Source organism: Canis lupus, chromosome 31 (genome assembly GCF_048164855.1).
Source record: "Canis lupus baileyi chromosome 31, mCanLup2.hap1, whole genome shotgun sequence".
In the NCBI taxonomy this organism is placed as follows: domain Eukaryota; kingdom Metazoa; phylum Chordata; class Mammalia; order Carnivora; family Canidae; genus Canis; species Canis lupus.
Genome location: NC_132868.1, coordinates 28,096,099 through 28,111,506, shown reverse-complemented (window position 1 = coordinate 28,111,506; position 15,408 = coordinate 28,096,099). Strand labels below are relative to the sequence as shown.

At 38.8% G+C, this 15,408-nt stretch overlaps 1 protein-coding gene and 1 long non-coding RNA gene across 7 annotated transcripts; one reads left to right on the top strand and one right to left on the bottom strand.

Moving 5' to 3' along the window:
• Positions 1–143: 143 nt before the first annotated feature.
• TRIM59 (tripartite motif containing 59) lies at positions 144–15,208 on the top strand. 6 transcript variants are annotated; one of them, XM_072807912.1, is made up of 2 exons: positions 144–545; positions 12,003–15,208. In XM_072807912.1, the coding sequence occupies exon 2, from the start codon at positions 12,006–12,008 to the stop codon at positions 13,218–13,220; it is 1,215 nt and encodes a 404-aa protein (XP_072664013.1). In that variant the 5' UTR covers positions 144–545; positions 12,003–12,005; the 3' UTR covers positions 13,221–15,208. The 6 variants fall into 6 exon arrangements, with proteins under 6 accessions (XP_072664013.1, XP_072664010.1, XP_072664008.1 ...); XM_072807909.1 differs by lacking the exon at positions 144–545 and adding an exon at positions 1,350–1,570; XM_072807907.1 differs by lacking the exon at positions 144–545 and adding an exon at positions 1,351–1,508.
• On the bottom strand, positions 7,811–9,968 carry LOC140622237 (uncharacterized). Its single transcript, XR_012021988.1, has 2 exons — positions 9,507–9,968; positions 7,811–8,046 (listed from the first exon to the last, which is right to left on the bottom strand). It is a non-coding gene; the product is annotated as an uncharacterized lncRNA (long non-coding RNA).
• Positions 15,209–15,408: the final 200 nt, after the last annotated feature.

The window sequence follows — 15,408 nt, the reverse complement described above, 5'->3', positions numbered from 1 at the left end:
TGTACCACACAATGTCTCAAAAATTCTTTCTGGGCCTTTGCATTCCACAGGTCCTGCAACAGTACACTGATTACAAGGGAGGAATCTACATGGATACTTCACAATCACCCAATATCCATAGTAACATCACTGGTTCACTTTTTTTTTTTTAAGAGAATAATTTTTAGATAGGTATAGTGCACTTACTGCCATGGAAAGATATCCGTATTACTTTGAGAGGAAATTAAAAATCTATCAGGATGAATCCAATGTTTAAGAAAATGTATACGCATAAGAAAGCCGAAATGGATCTGTACCATCATGTCACAGCGGGAATCTTGGGATATCGACAGAATCCACAAATTCTAAGCAAGGTTCTCAGTAACTTGAATTGGCGAGGACATCTGAAATGGACTGAGGACTCACTGATATTACCTTGTTTCACGTCACGTTCATTATTTTTCTATAATTTACTGCAGCAGACTAGTACCTGAAGGTACTGGCAATATCCCGCATACCAAGGCGCAGTTCTATTTAGCACAGCGTTAAAGGATTTTCCAGTATAGGTAAGAGATGGAAAGTGTGAGGAATCTTGATACAGATGGATAAAGTTTCTCAAGAAAAAAAAAAAAAAAGGGAAAAGGACAACTGAACTGTTTTCTGATTCTAGGGGGTTTAACTAGGTGAAAAACAGGGCGAAGAGATTGAATCAGAAATCAGGAATTTGAGCAACAGGGGTCATCTCTAGGTGATCATTTCAGGTTGGAAAAGGAGGGAGGGAGATGAGAGGGATGCTCCTGAAGGGTCCTGAGGTCCCAGCAGCTGCCACGGAGGACGTTCCCCAAAACTGTAGAGAACAGAGGCCCCCTCCCCTGCACCCCGTCACGTACTCTGGCCGGTCCAGGCGTCCGCATTTCGCCCCCACGAGGAAACTCGGAGTCGGGGAAGACGCGCGCGCCGCCGGGGTGCGTGTGCCCTCGGGGCCGGCGGAGACGTCCCGCGGCGGAACCTGTGAGGTAAAGGTGGGAACCCGCACCTGCCGGCTGCGCGCCAGGAAGAAAATCAGGCTGCGGAACGCTGCTGGAGGGGTCGTCGGCCGCCGCCGGGCCCACCCCGCTCGCTCGCCCGGGGGCCGCCCATCCGAACGCCGCGGCTTCCGGAAGCGCCTCGGGCCGCGCGCCCCCCGCGCCTCCGAGAGGCGGCCGGCGGCTAGTGCGCAGGTGCAGGACGCGGGCCCCCGGCCAGGAGCCCGCCCCGCCCTTCCGCCCCGCCCCGCCCCCGCAGGCGCCGCCGGCCGTTTACTTTTGAACGGCTGCCCCGCGCTCTTTCCCATTGGCGGACGCCGCGCAGTTGAATGTAGCGCGGAGACTGCGCCTGCGCCGTGGGGCTCCGCGACGCCCCGCCCCGTCTGGGCACCTGAACTCCCTCGGGGCGGAGGAGGGCGGGGACGCCAAGCATCCCCCGGACGCGGCGTGCGGAGGCCCTAGACTGTTCGGGCTGTGGAGGAGGGCGGTGTCGGAGTCCCCGCGGTGAGTCTGGGGAGCATCTCCTCGGGTCCGAGAAGCCGTCTCTGGGCCCCTCTTCTTCGCCTGTAAGCCCGGCTGGGATGCCGCGTGTGCGCGAGGACGGAGGGGGCGGCCTGGGTGCTGCGCCCGTGCCGGCGCGTCCGGGTGTGAGGAGTTCGCGGGCTGCCGTTTTCCTCCCTCAGCTGTGGAGCCGCTTTCTGTGAGCAGGCCGGCCCGGCGTGGGTCCGCCCTCGCGCGGGCTCCGGTGGAGGCGCCTTCGGAGGAGGCTCGGGGGGATTTGCCCTCCGCCTCGGAGAGGGAAGGAAGGGGGCTGGTGCGGCGAAGCCCGTCAGGGACGGTGCCCATTTTACAGGTGAAACCGCGGCTCACAGAGGCGCTAGCACACACCGACCCAGGGTCCCACAACACTCAGTGGCAGAACTGAGAGGTGGACCGACGTGCTGGTGGGAATAACCTCAGTCGGTGTTTATCATTTTACTCCGGCAAGATCTTTCACTGCCGTGGATGGTTCTGGTCCTCAAGTTAACTTTTACTAAGTCAAAAGTGCGCGTGAATGTTTGCTCCGTCATCGCCATTGTTGGCTAACATTTTCAAGAGCTCGTAAAATAACTTGACGCTACAAAAAAGAGGTCCTTTGTGACAATTTATTTGGTCACAGGCTTGTTGGGATATGCAGTGTACAAGTGGTACCTCGCCCGCACCAACAACTGTTGATACCTGTCACCATTTTTGTAAAAACGCCATGAGGCACGGGGAGATAAACCTCCAAGGGTGAGATAGCTATTCCTGTGATGTCATTTTAATGTTTTTTTTTTTTTTGAGAATGTAAATCTAAAACATTAAGATAAAGTTAATTTTAGAATACGAATAAAAGAAACTGAAAAAGTTGGAGAATATACTCAGTCGCCAAGGGGGAAGATCAACAAAGTAGGTAAGCTCTGAAAGATTAAGTGAATACAAAAGAAGTTCGTGGTAAATTTTCCAAGTGAATGGTTTAAAGTGGAAGATGAGGCTTTTAAATCTGAAAAAAAGACATGTTTGGTGTATAAAGTTCAAGCCATCTGAGCGGAGCATGAAGTGAAAACAGCTCCCTCATCTGACTTATACCTTGCAGTTAGTCACTTTTGTATATCCTTTAAGAAATTTTACAAGGATTTGTGTGCATCTGAACACACAAATGGTATCATTTTATACATACAGACCTGCAGGTTGCATTTATTACTTAAATTACCTGGCTACCTTTTTACTATGTATTTACGTACTGATTTGCTTTCTTTTATTTTTTATTTTTTATTTATTTATTTTTTTGATGACTTGTGTAGCTATCCTTTGAAGGAAGGTACCATAATTCAGTCTGGCAAGGTGAAATTTTGATTTTTAGATAATGTTAGTTTTAACATTGCCTTTCAGCAAACATATTGCTGAATGTATTTTCACTGTGAAAAATACTGAAGAAAAAGCAATGAACACCTGAATTTCTCACAAGTTCCTGGTTAGATCACATAGGTAGTTTCTTTCTTAGTTTGGGGAAATAGATTGATGTCAGGATGCAAGTACCGTGCAAATGGACAGACTTAAAGTCCTATCTGACCATAGGATTTTTTTTTTTGAAAGTTAAAAAAAAAAAAAAGAAAGTTATGGTGATCCTTCATTATTTTTGTATATTTATACAAAGTATTTATACATACAAAATTTTTGTATATTTATACATACAAAAGCATTTTTAAAATCTTGCCTTATGTATATGGATGGTACAGTTGTAGTATTTCTAAAGTAATCTTGAATCGCATAAAATGTGCTGTATATCAGTTAGGGCCACAAAGATGTGAGACCCAATCAGAATTTTCCCAGACTTTCAGCTGACTCACACTGTAACTCCTAGAGCAAGTCACTTAACTCTATAATGTGGTAAACATAATTTTCTTCAGAGGTTGTAAAATGTAATGGATGTTTTATTACTATTCATGTTTAGAGATGAAAGGCATTATTGGTGAATTAAAACTTAAAAAATAGTTTACACACTACTCTGTAGTAGAATGGATAATGATTTTTTTTTTGTACTGTTTAATTCTCCATAATCTATAATCAGTACTATCTAGTTAGACATAGTGGTGGAGGTTCTGTAGAAAGTCCGTTTTCTGGAGAAAGACTATATAAAAAGTTTAGATATTCAGAAGTGTATTTGTTTTGACACTTAAACACAAGAATTTTGTGAAATAACTTATAAGTGGATGATTAGCCTCAGATTTATTTTTTATATTCATATCTTGAGGATTTTAAAGAGGATAACAGGAAATCTTGATATAAATTATCAATGTTTACTTGGGCTTTTAGTACTCACCAGAGGAAAATAGCATTTTACATGGGTGACTTTTATTTTACTTCTTTGCTTTCTAAAAACATAAGATAATGAAAGTTGATTCTACAATTAATTTGGCAGAGGAAAGACAAGGTAATAGGCAAGGCACTTAAAATTTTTTTTAAAAAGTTATTATTTTGAAATTAGACATAAAATATACTATTATAACCATTAAGTGTGCAATTTACTGTCATTAAGTACATTCACATTATTGTGCAACTGTAAATACCCATCTGCCTCCAGAACATTTTCCATCTTCCCAAACTTAGAACTAAACAATAACTCTCCATCTCCTCTCCCTCTAGCCCCATTTCACTTTCTGTCTTTGTGGGTTGCTTACTAATTTTTATATTATACGCATTTTCCATATCTTTTGCAATCATACAGTTTTTCTCGATTGACCTAATTGAGTAATTTTTTGTTATTAAATTAATTTTACATTTCTGGGAAGAACCTCATTTTGGTCATTGTACTGTATTTTTTTTTTTTGTACTGTATTCTTTTGATGTATTCTGGATCTGTTTTTGCTAATACCGTGTTCAGAATTTTATATCAGTGTCCATTTTTGAAATTAGTCTATTTTTAGTTTGTCTTTGTTAGATTTTGGAATCATGTTATACTGTTTTCAAAACGATTTGCAAACTCCCTATCTTTGTATTCTCGAACAGTTAAACGAGAAATTGCCTCTTAAAAATTAAAGAACTCCCCCAGAGAAGCTTGTCTTCCCCTCTCCTCTTTTTTTTGAAGTAGCACTTTCCTGATTTTGAATTTCTCTCATATTTTGCTTTATATTTTCTGATCAGTTTGGCATTTGAACTGCTATAGAGAATAATTCATTTTTTGTAGTTCCTCAAATACAGCATAGAATACATGCAAGGTATTGTATTACAATTTTGGCTTTTTCTATATTTGGTTTATTTCCTTTTTTCAGTGCTAACTTTGTATATTTGTTACTTCTTTCTTTTCCCTCTTGACTAGGATAGTGTATTAATCTATTGCTACATAAAAATTATTCCAAAATTTAGCAGCTTAAATATTAAAATACAATTTTAAAATATTAAAGTACAATTTCTGTGGATCGGGAATCTAGGAGCAGCTTGGCTGAGTGCCTCCAGCCTAAGGTCTTTCATGAGGTTGCAGTCAAGTTGTTGGCTGAGGCTGCAGTCATTGCAGGATTTCACTGGCCCTGAAGTATCTTGCTTCTAAGTTCACTTATGTAGTCGTGGTAGGCTTCCAGTTTCTAGGGAGCTGTTAGACTGAGGGCTGTAGTTCCTTGCCATATTGAGTGGACCCTTATCTGTTCAAAGCATGGCCTCTTGATTCTCTCAGTGACAGTGATCCAAGAGATATGAAGAGAGCCAGATCATTCCTAATGGATATCGTGGTCTTTTTTTTTTTTAAACATTTTTATTTATTTATGACAGTCACAGAGAGAGAGAGAGGCAGGGACATAGGCAGAGGGAGAAGCAGGCTCCATGCACCGAGAGCCCGACGTGGGATTCGATCCCGGGTCTCCAGGACCGCGCCCTGGGCCAAAGGCAGGCGCCAAACCGCTGCGCCACCCAGGGATCCCGATATCGTGGTCTTTTATTATAAAACCTTGGAAGTAATATCCTGTCATTTCTGCTGTATTCGTTTGTTAGAAAGGAGTTACCAGGGGGTCACCTGGGTGGCTCAGTCTCTTAAAGCATCTGCCTTTGGCTTAGGTCATGATTCCAGGGTCCTGGGATTGAATCTCTTGTCAGGCTCTCTGCTCAGTGGGAAGTCTGCTTCTCACTCTTCCTCTGCACCCCCCCGCCCCCCACCTGCTTGTGCACTCTCTCTCAAAATCTTAAAAAAAAAAAAGGGGGGGGGGGAGTCACTAGGTCCAGGCTACACTCAAGGGAAAGGGTTTGTTTGTTTTTTAAGGGAAAGGTATTCTAAAAGGACATGACTAACTAGGAAGTGGAGGTTATTGGGGGCCATTTGGAGGCTGCCTATCGCAGATAGCTAATGGCCTATTTTTTTTTTTTTTAAGATTTTATTTATTTATTCATAGAGACACAGAGAGGCAGAGTCACAGGCAGAGGGAGAAGCAGGCTCCACACAGGGATCTTGACGTGGGACTCGATCCCAGGTCTCCGGGATCACGCCCTGGACTGGTGGTGCTGAGTCGCCTGGGCTGCCCGCTAATGGCTTATTTAAAGAGACAGCTCGGGATCCCTGGGTGGCGCAGCGGTTTGGCGCCTGACTTTGGCCCAGGGCGCAATCCTGGAGACCTGGGATCGAATCCCACGTCGGGCTCCCGGTGCATGGAGCCTGCTTCTCCCTCTGCCTGTGTCTCTGCCTCTTTCTCTCTCTCTGTGACTATCATAAATAAAAAATAAAAAAAAAAAATTTAAAAAATAGGTCTTGGGTTTATCAATTCTTACAATTTTGTTTTCTAATTCATTGCCACCTTTATTTGTATTATTTTCTTCTGCTTTTCCTAGGTTGGTTTTCCTTTTTTTTTTTTTTTTTTAACTCTTTCCCTTTAGAGGAATCATTTTTATATTCCTTTTGTTTAGTAATGAAAGCGTATAACTTAAGCTCTGCTCTTTAGATTTTTTTTTAAAAACCCTATAGATTTTCCTAGGAGTATTTTTGTTTCACATGAATAAATTACGTCTTGGCTGGGTAAAGAATTCTTAGATCATATCCTTTCCTTTTTAGACCCTGTGGACACTGCTATATGATCTTTCAGCATTCCTTGTTGCTTATTCTGGTTATATGTACCACCATGTAAAAAATATCTAAAGGCTTGACTGGCTGCATGTTCATGATGACTTTTTTACTCAGGTGTCTGGTACTTCATTGCTTTTCTACTTTTCCCTCCTGCTGGCAGAGTAGCCTGGACTTTTTACATAGTGATTCATGACTCTTAGAGGCAATAACCTTATCCGGCTAATTAAGGGCTATACCCAGAACGGTCATAGCATCGCTGGTACTTCATTCTGTTGATCAAAGCAGCCACATGGCCTACCTGTGTTTTTTGTGGGGAGGAGATTTCATCTTTTGATGGAGGAGTATCACCAAAGCCACACTGCAGAGGAGCATATGTGGGAGACAATTGTTTCCCCTTTTAGAAATTACAGTCTCCCAGAGCAGAATTCTGAGACCATTGTTTTTTTCCTTTTTTTTCAATAGCTTACTTTTTTGCCTGGATGCTTCTAGTAGTGTCTTGCTCTAAAATTTTATCTTTTTAATTAGATGTTAATAGTTGAAAATAAAATAGCATTATGTAGGTTAATAATGAAAAATATCAGCTGCCTGCCCTCACTTTCCCCACTCCTGATTCCTATTCTCCAGAAACAACCACTTTCATTTAATGATTTCTTTTGGTATTTGCTTCTAGGTTTTTTTTGTTTTTTTTAAGATTTTATTTATTTGAGAGAATGAGCGAGAGAGAGAGAGAGCGCGCGCGCGCATGAGTGGGGTGAGAGGCAGAGGGACAAGCAGACTGCTGAGCAGGGAGCCCAATGTGAGGCTTGGTCCTGGGACTCCAGGATCATGACCTGAGCCAAAGGCAGATGCTTACCCGACTAAGCTACTCAAATGCACCTGCTTCTAGATTTTTAAATAATATGCTTTTAATGTGATTACTTGGGATATGTGTGTGTGTATATAATATATATATATATTATTAATTAGTATGGAATATATATATATATATACACACACACACTTTTTTTTTTTTTTAACTTTTAGGTATGTGTTGACTTCTTATTAGGGAAGATTAAGATTTAGTTCTTGGGTTGCTTGGGTGGCTCAGTTGAGTAAGCCTCTGGCTTCAGTTTAGGTCATGATCCCAGGGTTCTGGGATTGAGCCCTCTGTCCGGCTCTTTGCTCGGTGAGGAGTTTGCTTCTCCTCCCCCTCCCCTCCCCGGCTCGTGCTCTCTTTCTTAAATAATCTTATATTTAAAAAAGATTTAATTCTTAAACACTTTTCTTCCTTTATTCTCTCTGGCCAGTATAATTATCATTTTCTTAGTCTGGGCTGTTAAAAATACCATGGACTAGGTCACCTAAAGAACAGATACTTCTCACAGTTTGGAGGCTGAGAAGTCCAAGATCTGGATGCCAGCATAGTTGGATTCTGGTTAGAGCTCCCTTTCTGGTTAGCAGATGGCCATCTTAATGCTGTTGTCCTTAAGTGTTGGAGAGCTGAGAAAGAGAGGGAGCAGGCCATCATGTCTCCTGTAAGGGCACTAATAGCATTCATGAGGGCAGAGGGCTGTACTTCCTGATACCATCACATTAACTGTTAGGATTTCAACATGAATTTTGGGGGGACAGGCATTCAGTCCCTAAGTCATGTTTTCGGTAAAATCAATATTTAATATAATGACTAATATGATAAATGAGCCATATATTTTCTCTCATTTCATGATTCCATCACTTTTCCCAAACTAATTTTGTCATCACCTTTCAGTATGTTCAGACACATGAAATATTGTCAGTTCCGTTTTTTAAAGACATTCTTTTTGGATATGTCATCTTTTTCCAGAGTACTTGTCCTCTAGACTTGCTGCACAGTTGTCTTGAATTTAATTTCCTCGTTAATCTGGTGAGAATGCCTTTCTTTTCTCCCTGCAGTAGCTTCTTTAGAATAGGTGGGTGAGTGTTCTTTTTTAGACCTCTCATGTCAACTATCTTCATTCTACCCTCAAAATTTATTTTTCCGAGTATGGAATTTTAGGTTGGAAGCCATTTTTTCCCTGGAATATTCCGGGCATTGCTTCATTGATCCTAGTTTTCAGTGTTGTTGCATACATGTAACATACCTAAATCCGAGATATTCATACTAGAAAATATACATAGGTCAAGTGGTTTGCTCCTTTTTTTTTTCCTCTCAAAACTCGGAGCTGGATATGGAAAACTTCTGTATAAAATTTCATTGTAGTTACTGGAAGAACTAGCTTTTAAGCATGATAACTACCTATATCTTGTTTCTTAGGGAATAACCAGAGTCAGAAAGTTCCTGGCCTTACAGAGTTATTTTCAACCAGGCTAGTTTATGTTCACCAGTTCTGTCTTGTCATAAATGTATTGCCTAAAATGTTTTTAATAACTCAGCAAATAAGAGGGTCATCCAAGAGTAGGATTTTATTTCCTATTTTCAAATTATCCACAAACTTCTAACTAAATCGTACTAAAATTTTTTATATGCTGAAAGTTAACGTTTGGGACTGTATTTGCTTTTATTTTATATGAGCTCAGGAGATGACATTTTCTTTCAAAATCATTGTAAATTTCTTCATTCTAAACAAAGTTGAACTTTTGAGGTCTCTAAATGAGTCCTCAGGGAGTAATGTTTTCTAGCATTTTGACAAATAGAGGACTTTAGAGGGAAAGGTTAGATTCTGTTTTAGGCCTGATTTTGGTACTTAAACATTAAAAAGCTCTAATATTAAATCTAAATTGAACATATGTCCACTGCTCAAAGGTTATTTTTTTACCTATAAAGTGTTTTGTTTATTCCTTCATTATGAATTCTGACATCACTAAAGTCCTCTGAGAAACATATTTGTTTTTCATGGGTGGTTTTTGTGTGATTACAGAGCTCTTTGTAGGTATGGGGTAAAGTCACGGAGTCCCCCTAGCGTGCATTCACTTGCACTTACCTGCAGTGTATATCATCTTCTGTACTGTTGCCCAATTACTTTAGTTTCCTGGAATGCTTCACAGTTCAAGGTTAGTATCTATGTGATACATCTTGGCTCATAAGGGTTCTGAATATTGTCAGTCTGAATGGAGTATTTTTTGATAGTCTCTCCTGTCATAGCTTTTCCTAAACAAAATAGATTTTGCTATTTAAAAAACAAAAAACTAAGATCTGACATTTTATTAATATTCGTTTCTTAAGGGGTAGTGTTCAACCAACGTTGAGTGAATACCTGTGTGTCAAGTCCTATGTTAATTTTTTAAAAAACATTTCAGAGAGAGCATGTGAGCAAGCAGGGGGAGGGGCATGGAGAAAGGGAGAGAATCTTAAGGAGACTCCATGCCAAGTGTGGAGCCTGATGTAGGTCTCAGTCCTATGACCCTGAGATTATAACCTGGGCCAAAACCAAGAGTTGGACACTTAACTGAGCCACCCAGGAGCCCTTCAATTTCTGTTTAGATACAATTCCTGCCCTTATTGTAGGCTTATATCCTAATGTATAGGAAAATATTATAAATTCCCATTTCACCAGCCTCACCCACCCCTGTCCCACAATCATGTTTGTTCTCTGTATTTAGGGATCTGTTTTGGTGTTTTTGTTTGCTCATTTGTTTAATTTTTTAAAAAGATTTAATTAATTTACTTTAAAGCAAAAGAGTAAGCACTGGTGGGGGGAGGGGCAGCAGAAGAGGGAGAGAGAGAAGCTCAAGCAGACTGTGCTAAGGAAGGAGCCTGATGTGGGACTTGATCCCATGGTCCTGAGATCATGACCTGAGCTGAAACCAAGAATTGGACGCTCAGCTGAGTGAGTCACTGAGGCAGCTCTGCTCATTTGTTTAGATAGCACATCTAAGTGAAATCATACGGTATTAAGTCTTTCTCTGTCTTATTTGCTTGGCATAATACCCTCCAGGTCTGTCCATGTTATTTCAGATACAAGATCTCATTTTTCTATGGCTGACGATTATTTCATCGTGTCTCTTATTATACACGTACATATATAAACACATACACATAAACACATACACACCAGATCTCATCCATTCATCTATTGATGGACATGTGTTTCCTCCATATCTTGGGCTATGGCAAAAATGCTGCAGTGAAGGGGTGCATACATCTTTTGGAATTAGTGTTACCTTTTTTGTTAAATATCTAGTAGTGGAATTACGGGGTTGTATGGTTTTTCTATTTTTAGTTTTTTGAGAAACCTCCATACCATTTTCTAGTGATTGCACCAATTTACACTCCACTAACAGTATAGGATTCCTTTTTTTCCATATCCTTGCTAACACTTACTTTTCTTGTCTGTTACTAGCCATTCTGACAAACGTAAGGTGGTATCTCGGAGTTTTGAGGTGTTTCCAGCGATCAGTGCTATTTGTTTACTCAGGTCCTCTGCCCATTTTTTAATTGGATTGTATTGGTTTTGGTGTTGTTACAAGTTCCTTATATATTTTGGATATTAACCCCTTATCAGATATCATTTGCAAATAATCTCTCATTGCCTTTTCATGTGCTTGGCAGAAATTTTTATTTTGGTGTAGGTTTTTTTTTTTTTTAAGATTTTTTATTTATTTAGAGAGAGAGGCAGAGACACAGGCAGAGGGAGAAGCAGGCTCCGAGCCTGACGTGGGACTCGATCCAGGGTCTCCAGGATCAGGCCCTGGGCCGAAGGCGGTGCTAAACCACTGAGCCACCCGGGCTGCCCCAGTATAGACATTTTAACAATATTCTTTCAATCCAGGAGATATGGCCTGTTTTTCAACCTGGTTTGTCTTCGGTTTCTTCCATCAGTGTTGAATAGTCTTCAGAGTACAGGTCTTTTACCTCCTTAGTTTACTCTTAGGTATTTTGTTCTGGTAAATGTGGTTGTTAATTTCTTCCTGCTACTAAGTGTATAGAAATGCAACAGATTAATTTACAGAATCTTCATTTGTTCTAAGAGTTTTTTGGTGGGTCTTTAGGGTTTCTATATAAAGTATCCTGTCTGCAAATAGGGACAGTTTTGTTTTTTGTTTTTTTTTACACCAATGTACATGCCTTTTTTTTTTTTTCTTATCTGCTGTGGCCAAGACTTCCAGTTCTTGTGCATAGTTTTGATTGTAGTGCTTAGAATGTAAAAAGTTGCACAGGTTATCATTAAGTAGACTTAAACAGAACACTGAATTTTACTTTTGCAGAAAGGCAAACAGATAATTTGAAGTCTTTACTACAAATTAGAATCGTTTAACCTTTTTTTCCCAAAGTAAGCTCATAAAAATGATATCTATATATTATATATTAGGAATTGTACTTAAAAAGCTGCATATAAAAAACCTTAAACACCTTGATTATCTTTTTTAAATAACAAGCACAGTATATTGATAGTTTTGTGGTTAATACCTAAAACTTTATATATACAAGTGTCTTTATTATATATATGTAGTTTTAAAATACTTTTTTATCTTGACAGGAAATGCACAATTTTGAGGATGAATTAACATGTCCCATTTGCTACAGTATTTTTGAAGATCCTCGTGTACTACCATGCTCTCATACATTTTGTAGAAATTGCTTGGAAAACGTTCTTCAGGCATCTGGGAACTTTTATATATGGAGACCTTTACGAATTCCACTCAAGTGCCCCAATTGCAGAAGTATTATTGAGATTGCTCCAACTGGTATTGAATCTTTACCTGTTAATTTTGCATTAAGGGCTATTATTGAAAAGTACCAGCAAGAAGACCATCCAGATATTGTCACCTGTCCTGAACATTACAGACAACCGTTAAATGTTTACTGTCTCCTAGATAAAAAATTAGTTTGTGGTCATTGCCTTACCATAGGTCAACATCATGGTCATCCCATAGATGATCTTCAGAGTGCCTATCTAAAAGAAAAGGACACACCTCAAAAACTGCTTGAACAGTTAACTGACACACACTGGACAGATCTTGCTCGTCTTATTGAAAAGCTGGAAGAACAGAAATCTAATTCAGAAAAAATGGTTCAAAGTGATAAGGAACTTGTTCTCCAGTATTTTAAGGAGCTTAGTGATACATTAGAACAGAAAAAAAAAATTTTCCTAGCTGCTCTTTGTGATGTTAGCAATCTGATTAATCAAGAATATACTCCACAAATTGAAAGAATGAAGGAAATGAGAGAGCAGCAACTTGAATTAATGACCCTGACAACATCTTTACAGGAAGAGTCTCCACTTAAATTTCTTGAAAAAGTTGATGATATCCGCCAACATGTGCAGATTTTGAAACAAAGACCACTTCCTGAAGTCCAGCCTGTTGAAATTTATCCTCGAGTAAGCCAAATATTAAAAGAAGATTGGAACAGAACAGAAATTGGACAAATTAAGAAACTTCTCATTCCTGAAATGAAAATTTCTTCAAAGAGGATGCCATGTTCCTGGCCTGATAAAGATGAAAATGAAGTTGAATTTTTTAAGATTTTAAACATTGTTATAGTTACTTTAATTTCAGTGATACTGATGTTGATCCTCTTTTTTAACCAACACATAATAACCTTTTTAAATGAAATCACTTCAGTATGTTTTTCTGAAGTCTTTCTATCTGTTTACCAAAGTTTATCTAACAATCTGCATGATTTAAAGAATATGCTATGTCACACTTTATATTTACTTAAGGAATTCCTGTGGAAGATACTAGTTTCTCGTTGAAAATCCAAATCTGTATTAAATAGGCTTATTCTGTACAGCAGACTAAACCATTATGAAAGGGAGAGTAGGGTAGGATGGCTAAATAAAATAGCAAACTGAGTTATTACAACAAATATATAGAAATCTGTTAAAACATCCATGCTGCTTAGATGGTGGAAATGTCAGAAATGATAACATAAGGTGTCTAAACCAGAATATCTAGTTAACTTGATTTAATACATTATCCCATTTTATTTGCTTGAGGTTGACTTTATGGCTGTGATGTTGAAATATTTCTGTACCAATACAGTCTTTTAGCATTATTCTTCTTAGTATATTACTGCAGTGGTTAGTCTTGCAGTTCTTTATGTATATGTAGTTTTTAGATTAAAGATGGCAAAATCCTAATTTTGCCACATATGCCTTTGATGCGGCTTGAAGCCTTTGGCCAAATAAGGATGGTGAGTAGAGGTTTTAAATTCAAGCAGCAGTCTAAAAGTACTGAGGGATTGTTTACATTAAGGATATTTTTGACTTTGACCAAACACACCTGATACATTGATATATCTTAGATTTAAGAGCCCTACAGTGTTCATCAGCATTCATTCCTGACGAAGCTATTGCTTTTGGAGATTTAAGTGTTAGGGAACCAACAGTGACCTTTTCAAATGGTTTTATGGTTTGTGCAAATTGGACTTTTTGGTCAGGGCTTCAGTCTTGCCAAATTACTTCTTGGATAAAAATTAAAAACATGTTACTGGCATAGTATGTTGTTGATGTAGTCCATCCACATTAGATTTAGGTGGCATCATGTAAATTGTATTTGTCTTAAAAAATTTTTTCTGCCATTTGCTTATGCTTATATCAAGGTATCAGTTTAATTTTCTTGAATTTTGCTTACATGGCAGCCTTTGTAGCTACTGAGATCTCTTCAATTAGTTCCCTATTGTTAACAGGGACTGGAATTGTGGTGCTTGTGGTAGGACTTTTGGCCCTTTTGTCACATGGAAACGTAAGTAAAATGTCACTTGTTTTCTAGAAATTCCAAATTGCTGCTCTTGGGATCTATTTCCTAGGAGCCCTACCTAGTTCAGAGATTGTCAGGTCATATTAGGGAACGTTCTAGGTCCTCTATTACATATAAATTACAATGAATTAAAATGGATATAGTTCTAAAATGCTCCTACTGTCTTATCTACTGAGAATGTCTTAACACAAAAATGGCTGGCTGATTTAAGTCAAATTAATGACCAGAATCAGAATATATCTAGCACAATCACCGGTGTGGATAAAGAACATTTGGAGATATTATTTTTTTTCATTTGGAGATTATTAATAGAGGTCTGTGTGTGGGGATGAATACTAAGGTATTGAATATAAATACAACATTAACTTTACACTGAATATTAATATTCAGCTAATAACCAGGTAACTAATACTGTATATTTTAAAGCACTGAAATACAAAATTAACTTTAGACTGAGGTGGTTTAGTGTCAATATAAAAATGATAAGCACTGAAATTTGTTAGCTATTGTGTGTCAAGCACTTAAGTTTCTGAAGTAGATACTAACTTTTATTTTTGTAGGTAAGGAAACAGAACCAAAAGTAATTTGCCCAAGGCCATAGAGCCAGCATATGGGAAATTCTGTGTATGTTCAGAGTTCCTGCTGTCATGCTACCAAAACTTTAAGCCAAGTTTTTTATTTAGTTAGGGCTAATCTACGTCTAAGAATCAATTATAGCTAAAAATTGAAGCAATACTTATTAATACATTTTTAGGTTTGACATTACCATTTTGTAAATTGCCAGTTAGTAGACAAAACTATGAATTTTATGTGGTGCATGAATATAGTTAATACAGATAACCAATTCTTAATACATGCTGTTCTGTTCTGTGATTTTTACCAGGAGGATGAAATTGTAAAATTTAAAGTATATAATCTTGAAATGTTTCTAAATTTGGTGTAACTATATATTTTAATAAACTTATTTTGCTATTTGCACTGAGTGGCTTGATAAAGAACTCATATTCAGGAGTAGTAGCTTTGGAATTTTCATATGGGTTATGGGAATTACCTAAACTTTTTTACCTAAACTCTTTAAAATTTATTACATTTTAATAATGTAGAGCTTTAGTACCAGAGTATTAAAAACTCCATTTATCACCATTCTCACCATTGAAAACACTTGATTGTATCTTTTTTCTT